The sequence below is a fragment of the Typopeltis vanoorti genome, chromosome 14 (genome assembly GCF_054136105.1).
Source record: "Typopeltis vanoorti isolate ZY-2024b chromosome 14, IOZ_Tvanoo_1.0, whole genome shotgun sequence".
NCBI classification, from domain to species: Eukaryota; Metazoa; Arthropoda; class Arachnida; order Uropygi; family Thelyphonidae; genus Typopeltis; species Typopeltis vanoorti.
Window position 1 is genome coordinate 35,980,491 of NC_143562.1, and position 20,004 is coordinate 36,000,494.

The 20,004-nt window shown below is 35.1% G+C and overlaps 1 protein-coding gene across 4 annotated transcripts in view; it reads right to left on the bottom strand.

The window, feature by feature from the left end:
* Window positions 1-20,004, bottom strand: part of LOC150099367 (U3 small nucleolar RNA-associated protein 14 homolog A) — a 247,894-nt gene that overhangs the window by 25,243 nt on the left and 202,647 nt on the right. For all 4 annotated transcript variants that reach the window (XM_090403927.1, XM_090403929.1, XM_090403926.1 and 1 more), the window contains exons 13-14: window positions 17,973-18,820; window positions 6,295-6,414 (exon numbers count right to left, since the gene is read on the bottom strand). In XM_090403927.1, coding sequence (XP_090260053.1) covers window positions 6,295-6,414; window positions 17,973-18,820 — 968 coding nt within the window. The remainder of the gene's footprint in view (window positions 1-6,294; window positions 6,415-17,972; window positions 18,821-20,004) is intronic.

A 20,004-nucleotide genomic window follows, 5' to 3' on the forward strand; every position in this document is an offset into this window, starting at 1 on the left:
TTAAACCAGGAATTAGAAGTTATCAAAAATACAGCCATCCTAAATGGATATAATCCCAAAACAACTCAAAAAATCATCAGTCACTTCTGCATACATCAAACCAGACATGAAGAAGTGCATAGGATTCCCATACCTTACGTTAAAGGCATCTCAGAACGTCTTTCTAAAATTATGAAGAAATACAATTTTGCCACTACTTACAAACCTATCAACCAAATTTACAACTTGTTACCTTCTCCTAAGGACAAACTCTCACCCTTGATGTTACCTGGTGTTTATGAGATTCCATGCTCATGCAAATTATCTTACTTTGGACAGACAGGTAGGTCTGTTCAGAAACGCATCTCGGAACATCAAGACCACATTCGTCTTCTTAAACCGCAGAAATCTGGCCTCTCTCAACACGGAATTGAAAATCCAAACCATAGGATCCATTGGGAAAAGGCTAAACTTTTATATAATCTTTATTTAAACATGAACGTTTATACAAAGAAAGTTCTGAAGCCCTACTACACAGACCAAACCTAAACCGCAATGACGTTCTTACTATTCCTAAAGTATGGGAAATTATCATACAAAACTGTGTTAAATAATTAACGTTTTTTTTTTTTTTGTTGTACTACTTTAGCACGTTATATGCACGTTTTCATGAGATTCTATTGTAATCATGCGCCCTAACTGTATGTTATTCCTAATTTTTGTTTAAATACTGTACTGATGATGTCCTAAGATACTTAGGATGAAATATTTACAATTAAATAATTTTCACTGTGGTTTATACGTGTGTTTCTTTTAATGATGCTATAGTTTTGTTGTATGTATATATGTATTTGTTAACTTCAATATAATCTCCATTGTACCCTATCTATGCTGCTGAAGCTTGGGTAGGTATTGTATTTCGGTCAACAAACCAGTTTTGTCGATAATTACTTTGCCTACATAAACAATGGCAAAGTCAAATCCCTTCATTACTGCATCAAGGGCTTTTAAATTTACATAAGCAATGCAGGTTATGCAGACTTTGCTAAATTAATTTTGTAGTTATCTGACTCACAGACTGCATTTGATAAGTTGAGTCACTTCATTAGTAACCTCATTAATGACAGCAAAGCATTTTCCATGAATTGCTGCTTTCAACTTTGACGTCTGCATTACCTGCACTTCTATGTAAAAGTCTTTGATCAAAGTCTGGATGATACTCACGTCAAGACTGTAGGAGTTGAGGAAGCACTTGCCACCTGTACTTTTCCATAAAGCATCACATACTTCACATAAAACATTGTCCTTGGATTGTGATGCAAAATGAGGTTGCAGTCACAAACATGTCAGGTCTTGCAGTGAATTTTCAGGCACAAACTGTCTTGCAGAAAATTCCTGTAGTATGGTATGCTGCTGTTACAGTCAACATTGCAGGTACTCTATTACTTTATTCAGTCATTATCATAATTAGCTTCAATTGCTGATGTTGTTTTTTTTGGGATGAGGAGAGGTTGCATGTTTCTGCTCTGAGGATTGATTTTTCAGTTTCTGGTTGAAAATCTCATATCCAAGTTTCACAATGATGCAGCAGTTCTTCTGCATCATTGTGAAATCTGCATCACAGTTCATCTTGTAAGCGGATGGCTGATCTTCTGTCAGCTGGCATGGGATCCACTTGGCAGAAACTTTTTACTTCTTCAAAATTTCAATCAGTATTTAAAAAAAAAAATAGATGCATTGAAAATGTTTGCTTCATTTGCAAATTTGGCCCATTTTGTGCATGATGAAAAAGCATATTCCACCAGAATGTTGACAATAACCACTAATGTGTCATGTAGCTCCATGGACTGCCACTTCTTAAACACTGCATGATATATGTCTGCATCCATGGTATAATCTCTAAATAATTACAATGTCAGTCAATAGTCTGAGACAAAGAATGTGCAAAAATGTTGCAAGAGAGTTGCATACAGCTTTTTTCTAAAAAAAAAATTCTGGTCTTTTCCATCATTTTGCCTGGGAAACTTTGTAGAGAAATTCCTCTACAGTTCTCACATTCACTCTAATTTATTGTTTTTTTTCTGAGTGATGCAATGAAAAGTATCTCGCTCATCTAGATTTGACCTTCAAAGTTCTGAATTATATAGTATTCATTTTAGAAATTATGGACTTTACGACCGTGTTATAAATAACTATATTTTAATTTCCCGACTTTTCAACCTTCATATTAAGGTCATCATCTAGAGTATATACAAGGACAAGCTGAGTTATTACATTTCACACAGTAAGCTAAAGAAACAATGATTTGATCACTGGTTATTCTATTAGCATGACCACTAGTGAAAAAAAAAAAAAATATATATATATATATATATATACACACACACATATAAAATTAAAAATTAATTATTTAGAAACCACATCAAAACTAAATTCTATTTAAGATAACATGAGAGAAATATTCTTTCAGAAACATATAGTTTTCTTACAGTAACAATGATGTCCTATTTTTAACGACAGTTGTTATATTAGATTTAGGATTCAGGGTTATCTACAGTCCTGTTTATAGTTAACTCTTAGGGAGAAAGGTTCTCTGGGTAGAATATGTGCCTTCCATATGCTTGGGATTTTTAGATCATCATTATTGTTCAGATTGGGGTGGTTGATAAGAATCTCACAGGCTTCCTTAAATTTGTGTTCATACCATGTTTTGGTGTTATGTAAACAACTGGTGCTTTTTCGGTCAATTCTATGTAAAGTGTTCAGGGCATGATCAGAAAGGCCAGCTTCACCATAGTTATTATATTTAATGCGTCGTTTATGTTCCTTTTGTCTGATAGGAATTGTGCATCCTGTTTCCCCTATAGTTGGTAGATTACAGGTGCAATAAATACAGTATACTCCAGGGTGGGCCAGCAGAGGGAGTGGGTGTTTGGATGAGTTGAGTAAGCTTTTTAATATTGCAGGAGGTTTAAAAGGTGGCTTTGAGGTTGTATTTCTATAGTATTCTGTTTATTTTATCTGATGTCCCTTTAATGTAAGGAATGGCTATAGTTTTATTGTTGTCTGGTTTATCTTTTTTTTTGTTGTTGTCTTGTAGAAAATTTTGTTAACAGTGTTTTGGCTGTAATCATTTTTTAGAAAAGTACTGCTGATAACTTTAAATTCGTCTTTCAGTGCATGTTCATTGGAGCAGATCTTCAAAGCCCTGTTTTTTTAGAGTATTAATGACACCTAGTTTTTGTGTTGGGTGTTGGTAGGAGTTTATGTGTATATATTGGCCAGTATGTGTCGGTTTCCGGTAAACAGTGAAGGAAAGACTGTCAGAAGGAAGACATGTGGCAAGTGTATTTGAGAGTTCATCTTTGTTTAAGGCATGATTGGATAGGTTAACTACATTACTGTTACCTGCACCCAATTGGTGGTTCGTGTTGTTTCTTACTTCTGGTTGTTTGTTAACATTCAAGTAACTTATTCGAATTTCTCCACAGTGAACATTAACAAACAACCAGAAGCAAGAAACAACAAGAGCCACCAATCGCCTGCAGGTAACAGTAACTTAGTCAACCTATCCAACCACGTCTTAAACAAAGATGAACTCTCGCTACTCAGCAAAGGTCTAAATTTTGCCATAGCACCCAGTTCAATGAACAAACCGGATTTTATTTGTAATACTGAAAGAGGCTTAAGATTCATCCCAAATGCCATAGCAGATAAAATTTGTTTAGAAACCACAAACATTTTAAATATAAATTACAAGAAAACAATAACAAGCAACTTAATGAAACATGAATTAACAGCGGTGAAATCATTAAAATCAAATCCGAACATTGTAATAACTAGAGCTGATACCACCGTTATTCTAAACCGAACCACATATTTAGAAAAAATGAATCTACTTGTCTCGGACAATAGTACATACCAACTTGTTAACTATGACCCAACCAATAGAATAAAAAAGAAAACAGAGAAACTACTTAAATCAATTACTACATGGCCCGAAGATAGTCAAAAAATTTACTTCCACACTTCACTCGTTCCCCGAGAATTTATGGTCTACCAAAGATACACAAACAAAACACACCACTCTGGCCAATAGTCGAAGGTATAGACAGCCCAAATTGTCACCTAGCCAAGAAATTAGAGGCAACACTCAAGGAGCTGGTAGTCATCCCCCCCCCCCCCCCTCCTAGATCAGAAACACACAACACTCATAAACATAATCAAAGACATTACATTAGAAAAAGATGATTTATTAGTCAGTTTTGACGTCTCTGCCCTCTTTACGAATGTCCTAATCAATGACACAATCCTTCTTTTACAGAACAAATTCCCTCCAGATATCAAGCACTCTTTGTGCATGTATTATGTTCTGGTTATTTTGTATGGCAAAACACTTCCTACCTACAAAAAGAAGGCACAGCCATGGGCTCGCCATTATCCCCCCCCCCCCCATAACCACTATTGCTAACTTTTATATGGAACATTTTGAGCAAAATGCTGTAGATTCCTCTCCTTTAAACCCAAAGTCTGGCTTAGATATGTTGACACTAGACACTTTCCTTAGCCACCTTAACAAACAACACAAACAGTTGACAATTCAGATTGAAAAAAAAAAAAAAAACAGAACACACCTCTGTTTCTAGATACAGTTGTCAAACATCTTCCTTCTGGCAGTCTTTCCTACACTGCTTACTGGAAACCGACACATACTGGCCAATATATACACAAACTTCTAACACCACCCAACACAAAAACTAGGTGTCATTAATACTCTAAAAAACAGGGCTGTGAAGATCTGCTCCAATGAACAAGCGCTGAAAGATGAATTTAAAGTTATCAGCAGTACTTTTCTAAAAAATGGTTACAGCCAAAACACTGTTAACAAAATTCTCTACAAGACAACAACAACAAAAAAAGATTAACCAGACTACATTAAAACTTTAACCATTCCTTACATTAAAAAGACATCAGATAAAATAAACAGAATACTACTACAGAAATACAACCTCAAAGCCACCTTTAAACTTCCTGTAAAATTAAAAAGCTTACTCAACTCATCCAAACACCCACTTCTTCTGCTGGCCCACCCTGGAGTATACAGTATTTATTGCACCTGTAATCTACCAACTATAGGGGAAACAGGATGCACATTTCCTATCAGACAAAAGGAACATAAACGACACATTAAATATAATAACTATGGTGAAGCTGGCCTTTCTGATCATGCCCTGAACACTTTACATAGAATTGACCAAAAAAGCACCAGTTGTTTACATCACACCAAAACATGGTATGAACACAAATTTAAGGAAGCCTGTGAGATTCTTATCAACCACCCCAATCTGAACAATAATGATGATCTAAAAATCCCAAGCATATGGAAGGCACATATTCTACCCAGAGAACCTTTCTCCCTAAGAGTTAACTATAAACAGGACTGTAGATAACCCTGAATCCTAAATCTAATATGACAACTGTCATGTTAAAAATAGGACATCATTGTTACTGTAAGAAAACTATCTATATGTTTCTGAAAGAATGTTTCTCTCATGTTATCTTAAATAGAATTTAGCTTTGATGTAGTTTCTAAATAATTAATTTTAAATTTTACCTGTATTTTTTTTCCTCACTAGAGGTCATGCCAGTAGAAAGTAGAATAACCAGCGATCAAATCATTGTTTCTTTAGCTTACTGTGTGAAACGTAACTCAGCTTGTCCTTGTATATACTCCAGATGATGAGCTTAATATGAAGGTTGAAATGTTGGGAAATTAAAATAGTTATTTATAACATGGTTGTAAAGTCCATAATTTCTAAAATGAATTCTGATCACCGTGCAACATTAAAAGAAAGAATTATGTAGTATAGCTACTACCAAACGTTTATTTAAACATTTCAGGTTTCTAATGATCCCCCACATTTTTTTTTTTTTTTTTAAATCTCAAGTACTAAAAGAAATTCAGGATAGCATTCTTCCTGGATAATTACTATAATTTTATTGCTAGTAACCTTATATAATAAGGTTTCAAAGTAATCTTAATGTGAGTTATTATATCATCACCTTCAATTTTAACATTACTTCAGTCAACTTTGATTTTATTTGTGGTGCCTTTTTACTCCATTTCTAACTTTTTTCCCTCTAGAATGTTTTTCCACTGCTTTCTTATCATAAAATTGCTATACATATTAGGCTTGTACTGATTATCAATTTAAAAGTTTTTTTAGTACTAATTACTTTCTATAGCTAAAACACACAGCAGCATATATCAAGTTCACCACACTATAATTAAATGATTCTGAAATATAATGGTACCTCTTTCTTTTTCGCTTGCTGTATGCACTAATTCCTTCTCCTGCCCAGTGTCCCCAGCCTGGAAGATATAGGTCAATGTCTTGTGGTTTACTTTTATTAATGGCAGCTTTCTTTTCATCTCTGAAAGGAAATGAAAATTTATTCACTTAATTATTTCATTATTTACTTAATCATATATTTATTTATTTGTGTGTTGTGTGTGTGTGTCAGTAGCAAGCTATAATGCTGTATTACTAATGCTCAAAAATAATTTTTTATTTCTTCTTGTTAAATGTGCAGGTTAACAGTAAGAAATAAAATGAATTTTAAAAATATCAGTTTTTATTTCATAATAAATTTAGTTTAATCCTTTATCCAAATGTAAGCAAACAAAGTTTGCGCCTGAACTATCTTCAGGACTGAGGCAACTCGTGGTATAGGTAGACCAAGCTCTCATCACTCCTTGTCTTAGTATCTCCCACAATGCAAAGCACATCTCCTTGCAGACATGTATAATACTATGCATTAAGGGAAGGGCCACTACCCAGAGGTACTGATACCAAGGTGGAAGCAATGGAGAAGTCATATTTACCTATACGAGTTTCCAAAAAGTGTCTCACCTTATTATTAAATTACTCTGATTTAGAGAAAGATGTTGGAAGTTTTTTCCCACTTGGTTAGACTATAATAAATTTAGTTTAATCCTTCATCCAAGTGTAAGCAAACAAAGTTTGCACCAGGACTGAGGCAACTCGTGGTAAAGGTAGACTAAGCTCTCATCACTCCTTGTCTTAGTATCTCCCACAATGCAAAGCACATCTCCTTGCAGACATGTATAATGCTATGTTTTAAGGGAAGGGCCACTACTCAGACCGGTTTCGACCTTTATTGAGGTCTCGTCAGTGGGAGCCAGAAGAGGTGAGACACCTTTTGGCAACTCGTATAGGTAAATATGACTACTCTATTGCTTCCACCTTGGTATCACCACCTCTGGCTCCCACTGATGAGACCTCAATAAAGGTTGAAACCGGTCTGGGTAGTGGCCCCTCCCTTAATGCATAGCATTATACATGTCTGCAAGGAGATGTGCTTTGCATTATGGGAGATACCAAGACAAGGAGTGATGAGAGCTTGGACCACACCACCTTTACCACGAGTTGCCTCAGTCCCGAAGATACTTTAGGCGCAAACTTTGTTTGCTTAACATTTGGATAAAGGATTAAACTAAATTTATTATAGTCTAACCAAGTGGAAAAAACTTCCAACAGTTTTTATTTCACATGTTTAAGATGTTAATCATTTGTTTTATAAGCTTACTTTCAGATATTATACAGCTATTAGAATTATGCAGTTATGCACATTAGAATTATGAATTATAAATGAAAAACAGGTTTTAATGCCATCTCTCAAGTCTACAACTATACAGCAAGAAAAATCAAATGGCTTCAAGAGTGCCTTTTTAGTGAAGTTTCCCATGCTTTCTTTAAATAATGGCTGGGCCAAAGCATATTTATATTAAAATATTTTAACTCTCAATAAGAAAGCAAAAAGTTTTATATGAAACACAGCTTTTAAATTCTTATAAACAATGTTAGAACAGTATTTCTAGCAAACCATTATTAGTCTATTAGAATATTAATTACTTCATATTCTCAAAAACTGTAATTACAATGGGAAATCCTAATTTCATTTACTATCCCCAGCATGGCCTATTTCAAAATACACTCAAAACAAAAGGGTTATAGAATATAATATGTGACAGCTGCTCTGAACAGCCAATTCTGATTCATGAAAAATGTGAAGATTCCAAGAAATACCATATGCCTATATGTTAAAAGGTTCCATTTAGTTTGCTGTAACAATGCAAATTATTTGTAAACTTAACTAGCAATTGAAAGAGTAAGACAGTAAAAATACAGTCATGATATATGCAAAAAATGTTGGCACCAAATAGTAACTATAGGCTAGCAACTAGTGAAAATCAGGGTTTAGCAAATAAAAAAGTAAGATGATAAAAACATAGTCACTGATATCTGCAACAAAATGTTTGTGCCAAAAACTGACTATAGGCTAGCAACTAATTAAAATCAGCATCTACTTCAAGGCATGTGAAGCTATTTAGGAGTGATAGTGTCATTTTGGTAAATTCTCATTTCTTTTATAATCTAATACAAATGAATATCCTGTAAACACACCATCTCTTCACTTAAGTTGTATTTTGTATTTTATTATTACTTTATTTATCAGTGAATTATTACATTACAGCACATTCTTTATACAGTCAAAATTTGCACATTGAACAAGCAGATTAAAGCCATGAAGTTCCATTTCAATGGTGGACTAAATTAAATTCTTATTAATATGCTGATGAGTCTAACCTTTTCTTTTAAGAAATCAATGAAATTTTATTAATTAAGCATAATGCTCAGTAGCCTTTCAAAGCAGAAATATTAAAACAAAATAAGAATAAATGCAAGGTGAATAGAATCATTTTCATGATTTTGACAGATGTGCAATCTGAGAACTTTTTTAAATAAACATCACTCACCAGACTTTGTCAGTGTGAAGATCAGATGAGTTGTACTAACTTGATTTGGTCACACCACTAATATTTAAACTGGTAATTACTTATCATATATATGTACTAAAATTTAAAACCCCTAATCTAATACTCTCATAATAGTCAGGAATTTTTTTTTTATTTTGCTATTCATAAATGTATCCCTCTATAAATAATAAAAACATTTTCATTTTTTAAGAACCTTAATGCAAACACTGCAATGGGATTAGATGGTATATCAAACTGTATGTTATGAGAATGTGCAAGGGAATTAGCACCTCTGACCAAGATGTTTCATTTAAGCCTTAGTTCTTCTGAGAAGTTGCTGACAGAGTGAAAAGGCAAAATAGTTCCTGCTGAATAATGGAGGTGCAAGATAGAAGTAGCAAATTATAAGCCAATCAGTATTCCAGGTGTGGTGGTCAAGGTATTGGAGAAGTAGATAAAAGACAGAATTCAAGACTGAGTGAACAGGAATAAGACACTTTATAGAAGATAACATGGTTTTTTGAAGGGTAGATTCTTCCTTAGTAAATTGCTTACTTTTTAATCCATTACCTTTATCCAACTCAGATGGATAAATGTAATGGCTACTTAAGTGATACTGCTGGACATTTAAAAGACATATGACAGGATTCCATTAGGTACACTGTTGCATAAAATGGAGCAAATAGGAATGGATATGAAGCTGGGTATTTGGATTATGGGGATGATAGATATCAAAGAGTGATTTATGGAGGAGGTGAATCCAGGAGTGGACAGATGACTAGTGGTGTACTGCAGAGTTCAGTACTTGGTCCTCTGCTATTTAATTTGGGCATCAATAATAGAGGAAATCATTTGAGGGAAAGTGTTCAGCTGTTTGCTTGCTTGCTAATGATACAAAGCTGGGAAGAGCTAAAGTTAATGAAGATAATGTAGAGATTTTGCAGGATGACTTAAATAGACTGGCAGTATGGGCAAAGGTAAATGGCTGCTTGTTTAATGTGGCCAAGTGTTCACAACCAGTGTACTATATTGATGAAACTGCAGGAAATTGATCAGGCCAGGGATATGGGGATAACCGTGGTAGTTGAAGTTTAGAGGTCATATTGCAAAGGTTGCCAAAACTGAAATCAGATAATGTGGTTATTGAAGAACATACTGACAAGCAGGGATAGGAAGATTATTATTCCCCATTATAAAGCATTAATAAGGCTTCATCAGGGCTACTGAGTAGCCCTGATGAAGATTCCAAAGAAATGATGAAGTGGTGGAGAGGATCCAAAGGCGAGTGACAAAGATTGTGGCAGGTGTATGGAATGTTCCCTATGAGAACTAAATGTCTGTGGGTTTCAAAAGCTAGTTGAGGACATGATAGAAGCACATAAATTATTAAAAGAGTTTTATAGGATTGATGCTGAAGATTTTTTCAGTACAAGGCAGGAAGAGAAAGAACAAAGAGTCACCCCTGGAAATAGTAAGGATGTTAGGACTAGATTTTTTGCTTGGAGGGTTGTGAATGGATAGAATGCATGGCAGGTATTGTGTGAATAATGAGTCTCCCATTATAAATCGTCTGACTCTGTGAAGATACCTGTATAATAATAATAAATCAGCTAATGTCTTTTATTCCCATATAGGGAGGAGGCGAGGCCATTTTAGCCTTATCTACTAACTTTTGGAGACTTGGGGGGGAGTTCAATCTCCAATGGTAGCCAATCAGAGATAGCTAGCCCAAGACTATCACTAATTATACATGGTGTCAGTGAAGAGAGGCAACCGACAAGTTCCGCTATCTCATGGTCCCTAATCCTAACACTATGTTTACTGTCTGAAAATAGTGTGGGTTCTATGGCTGATTTTCTTGAGTTTACAGGACAAAATAAAAACCGCTTGCCCATGCCAAAGATCGACTAACTGATGAACCAGTCAAAAAAGAGGCTTAGTAAAAGTTCCTCTAGTTGCAGACTAAAATCGAACCTACGACATTCTCTTCGGGTGATTTAGCGCTGTGGAATACAAATGCCATCTCTACTGAGCTATACAATATTAATAATAATTATTATTATAATTTAAGCCTCAATTCTGGAAATGTACTTGGGCAGTGCAAAATAGTTCCAATTGCATAAAGGGACTCCAAGAAAAAGAGAGAGGTAGCAAATTACAAGTCAATCAGTACCTAATGAGCAGTTTAAGGTACTAGAGAAGTTGGTAAAAGAATTCAGGACTGAGTAGACAGGAATATGGCTACTTTAGCATGACTTTGTGAAGGATAGATCTTGCTTTAGTAATTTGCTTACTTTTTATAATAAAGGAACAACTAAGTTGTATAAAAGAAATGGTTATAGTGATACTACTTGACTTTGTGAGGGGAAATTTGTACACTGATGTACAAATTAAACAGCAAAAGACCACGTACTGAGTGCTGCAATACACCTCTAGTCACCCACATACTCCTGGATTCAATTCTCCCATATATACTACTCTTTGAAGAGTGTCACTGTCATGCTTATCCAAATCACCACATGAAACTCTATTGTACAAATTGAAGAAACTAGGGAGGAATATGAATATGCTAATTTGGATAAGAGGATCAACTGACAGACAGATATCAAAGAGTAGTATATGGGGGAATTGAATCCAGGAGAAGGTGGGTGACTAGTGGTGTAGTGCAGCACTTAGTACATGGTGTGTTGCTATTTAATTTGTGCATCAGTGTTACAGGAAATGATTTAAGGGAAAATATTCAGCTGTTTGTTGATGATTATTTATTTATTTATGCTTATGGCTACATGAAACTGGTAAGTGAAGAGTACAATCACAATTTCCAGCAACAAATGATGAAAATCTTAACATATAAGAGTTCATTACATAAAAGGCACAACTAGCTTTCTAAGTCTTTCCTTTTTTTGAAAATAAAGCAAAAGTAACTTGTCATAATCAAGCCAGGGGAAATTATCGTCCTACTGTAACAAGTATGACAAGGCTGCATGTTCTCACAACACTTCACAACATAAATGTAGCTGTATCCTAGGTTTAATTAGAGAGCAGTTGTGTCTTGTGAGAGAAAACTTGATCCATTAGAGGGGGGGGGGTCCCACTTCACATTACATCATCATCTTCTAACATGAGGAGTTCTGCTAATACCACGATGAGGACTATGAGAGTGACTACGAGAATAACGTCTTCGTGGTGAGATGGGACCGTGATCTTCTGTTTCCTCCATAACCACTGCCACACCAACTACAGGTCAAGGTCCAGGCTGGAAAGCCAATTCAAGACCTCATCAGTCACTTTGTAGATGTCCTGTAGGTCACCACCGTGAAATTGGCGCCTTGAGCAGTCATACACAATATGAGTAATCGCCTGAGCCACGGGAGAACAATCACAATAAGGGTGATCTGACAGCCCCCATTTATGTAGAAGGTAGCCACATCTGCCCTGACTAGTTCTGATCCTGTTTATTGATGACCAAATCTTCCTAGGAAGATCAAAATCAGGCTGCGGAGAACAGGAATCTTCTACCAGGAAGCCATTTGTTGGTAGATTGTTGAACCAGTGTTCTCTCCATATGTCAGATATTGATGGCAGCGGAGCTGAAGAGAGTTCGTCCATGGACCAGAGAGGCGTAGACTAGATGGGTTTATGAGAGTCTGATGTAGGGGCAAGAGTGGGCTGCTCACTGCTTTATTAAATTCCTTAATCGAGGCTTGTCTTCTCCGTATGTGTGGTGGAGCAATGTTAGATAGAACAGGCAGCCAGGGGAGAGAGATGGGGGGGGGGTGCTTCTCACTGTCCCACTAATTGTGTGCATGGTAGAGTTTAGCTGGGTGTCTATAATGTTAGTGTATGTACTTCTTTCCCAGACATGGGCACAATATTCTGCTGCAGAGAATGCGAGGGCTAGTGCAGATGACCTTAGGACTTCTGCACCACAACCCCAGGTTGTTCCAGCAAGCCTTGAAATGATATTATTTCTTGTTTTAATTTTATTGGAGAGGTTGATGATGTGCCTTTTATAGGTTAGGCTTCTGTCCAGGCTCACCCCAAGGTATTTTTGGTGAGGCTCGTGTTCTACCATTTTTCCACAGAAAGAAAGGTTGAGTTGTCGATTCGCCTCTGCATTGTACAGGTGGAATACTGAGGACACTGTTTACGTTGGATTTGGCTTCAAGTACCACTGCTTAAAGTACTCTTCCAGGGTGTTCATATCTGTATTCAAGGTTGATTCTAGGTTGGTAAAGGAGGTGGATTGATGTAAGATCGCTAGGTCATCAGCATACATATACTTGCTTGATCTGGTATGAGGTAGATCATGCATGTAGATGTTAAAAAGTATAGGGGATAACACAGAGCCCTGAGGAAGACCGTTGTGAAGGACTAGTGGGTGACTTGTAGTGTAGTGTAGCACTTCGTACATGGTCTGTTGCTATTTAATTTGTGCATCAGTGTTAGAGGAAATGATTTAAGGGGAAATATTCAGCTGTTTGTTGATGATGATGCAAAGCTAGGACAAGAGAGAGAGAGAGAGTCAATGAAAATGATGTAGAGATCCTGCAAGATGACTTAAACAGATGCAGCATAGAGAGAAGGATAATACTGCCTAATGTGGCCGAGTGTAAGATCACACTTTGGGATGAGATTACAAGCTGTGTGATGGAAATGAACTGAAGGAAAATGATGAAGCTAGGGATCTGGGAGTGCTAATGGATAGAGAGTTGAAGTTTAGAGGACACATTGCAAAGGCGGCCAAAACAACATTTTGTGGTTGTTGACAAACACACTGACAAGGAGGGATAAGCCTGTTCTTATTCTTCTTTATAAGGCTTTAATAAGGTCACAGACTAGTGCATACAGATCTGATCACCTAGATTCTATGAAAATGAGGCAGTGGTGGAGAGGATTAAAAGGCATGTGACCAACACTGTTTCAGGTCTATGGAATGCTCCCTATGAGGAAAGGAGACATGTCGAAATATATGGCTTATTAAAGGGGTTTTTATAGGATTGACACCAAAGACTTTTTTTCCATACACTACAGGAGGGAAGAGAACAAGAGATCACCCTGGAAATTGTATATGAGTGTAGTAAGCAAGGGCATTAGGAATAGATTTTTTATTTGGAGGGTGGCGAATGAGCTGCTATAGGTGGTTGTGAGTGCTTCATCAGTAATGAGTTCAAGAAGAAGTATGATAAGGTGTGAACAATGATTAGAGTGAGCCTCCAACTCCATGGGAGGTTTACTCTAACAATAATAGAGAGAGAGAGCGATCCTAAATATAAATTTCATTAAATTCTATCAGAAACTGTAGTATTATTAACTGCCAGTTTGAAATGTTTTGCCATACAATGTTATATTGACATCAAAATATAATTCTGGCACATTTGGTCCCTTGTTAACTCTACAAATGGTCTGATTTAAAAAACACTGAGAATTTGAAATACCAAATTTCAATAAAATCCATCAGCCAGACAACATGCACCTAAAAATTAACACAAGGCATTCTAACAGTTTTATTGTTAGAATTTTATATGAAACATTTTTATTGTAGGCCAGATGCATCAGTAAAGGGAAAATTCAACTGAACTTCCAACTTCTGAAGGACAGAAGTTTTCAAGTAATAGCTCTTTATATTAAGTTTGTATTGCAGTAAAGTCATTTCAAAGAAAAGCATGAAGCATCATCATTTTTTTTTCAATTCAATATATGGTCAGTAATTATTCCACAAATACCCAATCCTGACATTTCATGTTTTCAGAAGATATAATCCATAAATTCTTCACTCCTTGCCTTGCAAATTAACAAGACTGAAAACCCGCATGGGCATGGAATTCTGTATATACTAGAAAAAGACAAGGAATGTACTCTATCTTTAGTGGAAGGAAAGAAAGAAGCTAGTTTCTCAACAGGAGAGAAGGAAGTGGTAAAGTTCAATTTTCTTAGGATATGAACAAGTTTTTCAGAACACTTTTTACATTGGAATGGTTATCTGATTTCAATGAATAACTATTCCACATATTTTGATATGTGAATAGTGAATAGGTTGTAAAGATTTAAAAAAAAGTTTGCATGGGATTACACAAATGAGATTTATATATGAGCAAAGAACACGAGTGTCAATGGCCATGAGTTTAATGAAGTCACCTTTCTGACAGGTGAATGATGAGAGTCCATATGGATGTATTTTCAGCAAAAGTTGGCTAATTAGTGTTATAGAAAAAAAGAAGACAAAAGCAAGTGAGATTCTTCTAAATAAGAACTAAAAGATGTTATATTCAGATAATAATGATCAGGGAAAGGTAAGCGTAGTATTCAACACTAAACACAAGGAGAATCTTCTTGGATGGCAGGCAGTTTCAAGTAGTGTGTCACGGGCAAACAAAATAGGAAATTGGAAAATGAAATTTCTTTATTCCAATGGACCCATAAAAGGTTCTACTAAGGAAGAAGTGAAGAAATTTTTGAGCCATTAGAAAAAAGAGATAAACAAATAAAAACAAAAAGTTGAAAATATCAGTGGCAGAGTGGTAAATCAATACAAGGCACAGAAATATGGAAAAATTTGGTGAAAAGATCAAAGCAAATAATAATGGTAACTGCCTGCTGGATTTCTGTTCACTTCATGGAGTAATTATTACTCTGAATATAAAAAAAAAAAAAAAATGGGCACAAATTCACATGGAGAGAAGATATAAGAAAAGTATTACTGATTATGTTATTGTCAATAGTGATATCTTCACAATGGTTCAGGATATAAGAATATACAGGTGACAGATTTGAAATTTCTATTTTAAATAGACAATGATCACTTAGTTTTCAGCAGGATAAAAATGAATTTCATATTGAAAAAGAAATCTATGCAAAAAAAAATTAAAGAAACAAAGTGTAGTGGTGAGCTGTAGACACAAATATACAGATGTTATTCAAGAAAAAAATGAGAAACAAGAATCAAACCTTGAACACTAACTGGCAGACTTTGAAGAAAACATTGATTCATTTAGCAAGGGAGCCATGTAGTAAAGCTGCAGGGAAGGATAGAAAAATCAGAACTTCAATGTAGAGTTGGGAAATTAAAGATGCTGTAAATCAAAGTAAAGATGCAGCAAGTAGATCGGCATGTGCTGTGAGAAAATACAGAGCAAAATGCAAGAGAGTAAAGCCATGTGCAAAAGTAGCTAAACAAAAGTCATGGAAAGACAAATATCAAGTAAGTGGCAAAAATCTTCTGAAGACTATTGAAAAAGGTTAGAAATGGTGAAAAGAGTTGTAAAATTAGGTGACATGAAAACTGAAGATAAATATTATAGATGTCTGGAGTAAGTATTATGAAATACTAAATGAATCAAGAAGCAAAAGAACAGTGAATGAAAATATCCAAGATGAATTCATATAGCTGGCTGTACAGCATAATTATTCAGATAGCCTATTCACATTCCAGAACATAGGAGCTCTCATAATATCTATCTATAAAAAAAGGAAAATAAAACTGAATGTGAGAATTACAGAGGGATTTCCCTACTAAGAGCATAGGTAAGATTTATGTAACGTACTTGAGAAGAAGCTAAGAAAAATTGTAGAAAAGAAACTTGGAAAAGAACAAGCTAGGTTCAAGGATAATGTTTTCAGTGATCAGGATCAGATTTTTACTTTAAGACAGATAACTGAGGAATCATGAGAATATGACAAAGTGCCAAGAGAAAAGATGTTCAAAACACTAGTTATATGGTCTAACATCATACTGAGCAATACACAGTTTGTATCTGAATTGTAATCATCTATATGGATCACATTATAGAAGAAAGTGGCATTAAACCTGATATCAAAATTGCAGTTGTTAATCTCAGCATTTTACGCAGATGATTACTGGATTTCTTTCAAAGTCATACTCCAAAAGAAATCCAGTACAAATATGCAGGATTCCTTAACTAACCTGAATAACTTGTAACAAACTAGGCATAAAATCAGCATTAAAAAGACAGATTTTAAAAATTGATAGAACCACTGAAAACATCAATTGCATCTTGAATGGAGAACTATGGAACGAGCAAAATGTTCAGCTATTTAGGCACAATTTTTAGTGAAGATGGCAAAATAAATATGGAAATAGACAACAGAATGAAAAAAGCTGGTATAATAGGGAGGCAACTAAATCAATTTATGGAATAAAAGAGAAATTAATCAAACACTAGGCCAGCTGTATACAAGATACTATGCAAACTAATTTTAGCTTATTGATCTGAAAGCTGTGTTAGAAGCAAAAGTTGATAAAAAATAGAGACCATAGATACGAGAGTTCTGAGAAAGATTAGGGGAGTTAACAGATGGCATCGACAGCAGTATCATATTAAAACAAGGATATTAAGAAAGAACTTGAAATTGTTATCATTCAGGAATATGTGAGCAAATCTTCAGGTGGGATGGTCACAAACAAAATGGGAGAGGAAAGGTTTTCAAAATAGTTTTTTTTTTTTTTTTTTAATAACCAGAATTGCAGAAAAAAGACTCAAAGGAAGACAAGACCTAGATGGAGTGATACAGTAAGAAGTGCCTTAGAAGAGAAAAATATCTTCTTCCCTTCAGGACTAAAGATAGCTCCGTAACAGGCCACTAGGCCTGTTACGGAGCTATCTTTAGTCCTAAACCATACCCGTCCTGAGGATAAGGTGGCTAGCCCTATGCCTCCCAGTGTGTCCTATGTCTTTAGCTGCTTGTGTTCACAGGGCTGGTGTGCCTGCTTGTGGGACGAAAAACCCTGCAGTCCATGCCCAAGACCAGCTAACTCGGCTATGTCTGAGAAAGATCCTTAAGCTCCTCACGTCAACGACAGGAATCGAACCCAGGACACTCCTTTCCCAGGCATACGGTTGCAAAGTGCATAGTCACTCAGCTAACTGCGCGGACAAGAGAGAAATATAAGTTCTGATAATACTGGCATCTTGGCAAAGAACAGATACATTTGGAAGAAAACTGTTGATAGAAAGTTAGCAATGCAACATATTCATGCCACACTATCAATTTAATATCCTGTACATCCCTTGAGCAGGAATTCGATGATGATGCCAAAAAAAATTGTATATTTATGAAAAATAAAATTAGTAAACGTATTTATATTAACCATATTACAGATAACTAATTATACAACAATGTCAAGAATTACCTGAATTCATTCAGAATATCATCATCTGCAAATGCTTCTGCAATTGTCATTGCATGATTATCATGTTCTCCTTCACTTTCAGTATCATCAATACCATCATGACCTTTTGATACAATATCTGGTATTTGAGATTTCAACTTTCTAGATTGCACAGAAAGAAATTTTTGTGGATTTATCTCTACTTTTGAAGAAATTGTTTTTTTCCCACTATGATTTGGAGTAGTTATCTTTGCATTAAGTAAATCACAACACTTTTTAGAATGTAAAATATCATCATCATCATCTATACTTTCCATGTCCTCAAAAGTTTTCTTACGTGATAATGTTTCTGTTATTTGTGATTCTTCCATCTCTGGGTCTTCATCCTGAGCTGTTTTAGTATCATTTTCGAAGCGAACTCTTTTGTCATCTTTACTTTTAAGTACTTTTACAACCTTTTTTTTGGAACAGCCACTATCAGAGCTAATATCTGCACTGGAAATTTTATTATCTTTGTTACCGATCTCAGATATTGTTTTCTTAATATTTTTCATAGAATTAATGTCGTCATTTCTTTCATGCTCTATAATTTCATTCTTCTTAAAAGCAGGTAAATGTATGCCAATATTTTTCTTGTCTAATTTTTCTTGTAATGGATGTTCAGTTTTTCTAACATTAGGATGTATCCAAGGATTAAAAGTATTTAAATATGTATTAACTTGACTTTCTGAAATTTCTTTTATATCAGCCATTGTCCGCCCTTCTACAGATAAGGGTTCATCCTCTTCTTCCACACCATTTTGTTCAGTAGGTACTTTTTCTGTAAGTTGGCGATGGAGATTTAGCTGTTCTTTTAATGAATCCCTAGCCTAGAGGCAAAAAAATTATTAAGCATTGTTTCACATTTATAAACATATAATCTATTTATGATATAATAAAATGTTATACATAAGACAAAAGTTATATCAATCTTTTTCCCCCCATACATGTTTAACATCATGGTTACTCACACAGTAGAGTCATATCAACCATAATAAGAATTTAATCATTTTCTTTAATTTTTATTTAAAAAAAGTCAGTGTGATTTTAATAAGGAAAATGCCTTGGAGTTGACTATATATGAGAGAGTAGATGAATACTAACTAATATGCAGAAAATAGCCAGACTGACAGAAGGAAATCTGAGGACTGTACCATGATTTTTTTCACTGGAAATTTTTCTGAAAATGGCAAACGAAGCAAATAAAATTAAAAGGATGGTTAAGCAAACAACGACTTCTGACATTCATACCATTCTTAAATGGTAATACTATTTGCCACTACAACATTTGAGCCCAACTCAAAAACTCCAACTCAGCACCTAGAAGAAGAAGAAGAACAAACACCAACATCAGAAGAACTGAAGATAGCAACCATCAATATAATGATACTAATGGAAAGGAAATTGAGCTTGCAGAAGAATTGGAAAAATGTGGACATAATAGGCATCACTGAAACAAGAAGACAAAAACAAGTGAGATCTTACTAAATAATAAGTATAGAATGTTATATTCAAGTAATAATGATCAAGGAATGGAAGAAGTAGAGATAGCATTCAACACCAAACACAGAGATAAACTTTGATTGGACGGCAGTTTCAATCTAGTAGAGTGATGTGAGCACAGTTCAAAATGGTGAAATGAACAATAAAACTTATTTGTGCCAACAGTCCCACAGAAGGTTCTTCCAAGGAAGAAGTGGACGAATTTTCTGAGTTACTAGAGCAGGCAGTTGACAAAGAAAATGTAAAAAGTGGTACTTGTTGGAGATCCAAACAGCAGAGTAAGAAATGAGTCCTACCATATAGAAATGTTTTGGGAAAATTTGGAGCAAAGGGCAAGGTTAATAATAATGGTAAGTGTCTGTTGGATTTCTGCTCAACATATGGACTAGTAATTACTAACACCATGTTCCAACATAAAGATGTGCACAAGTTCACATGAACAGAAGACACAAGAAATAAGAAAATCCTTATTAACTATGTTATTGTTGATAGTGATATCTTCATGCTGGTT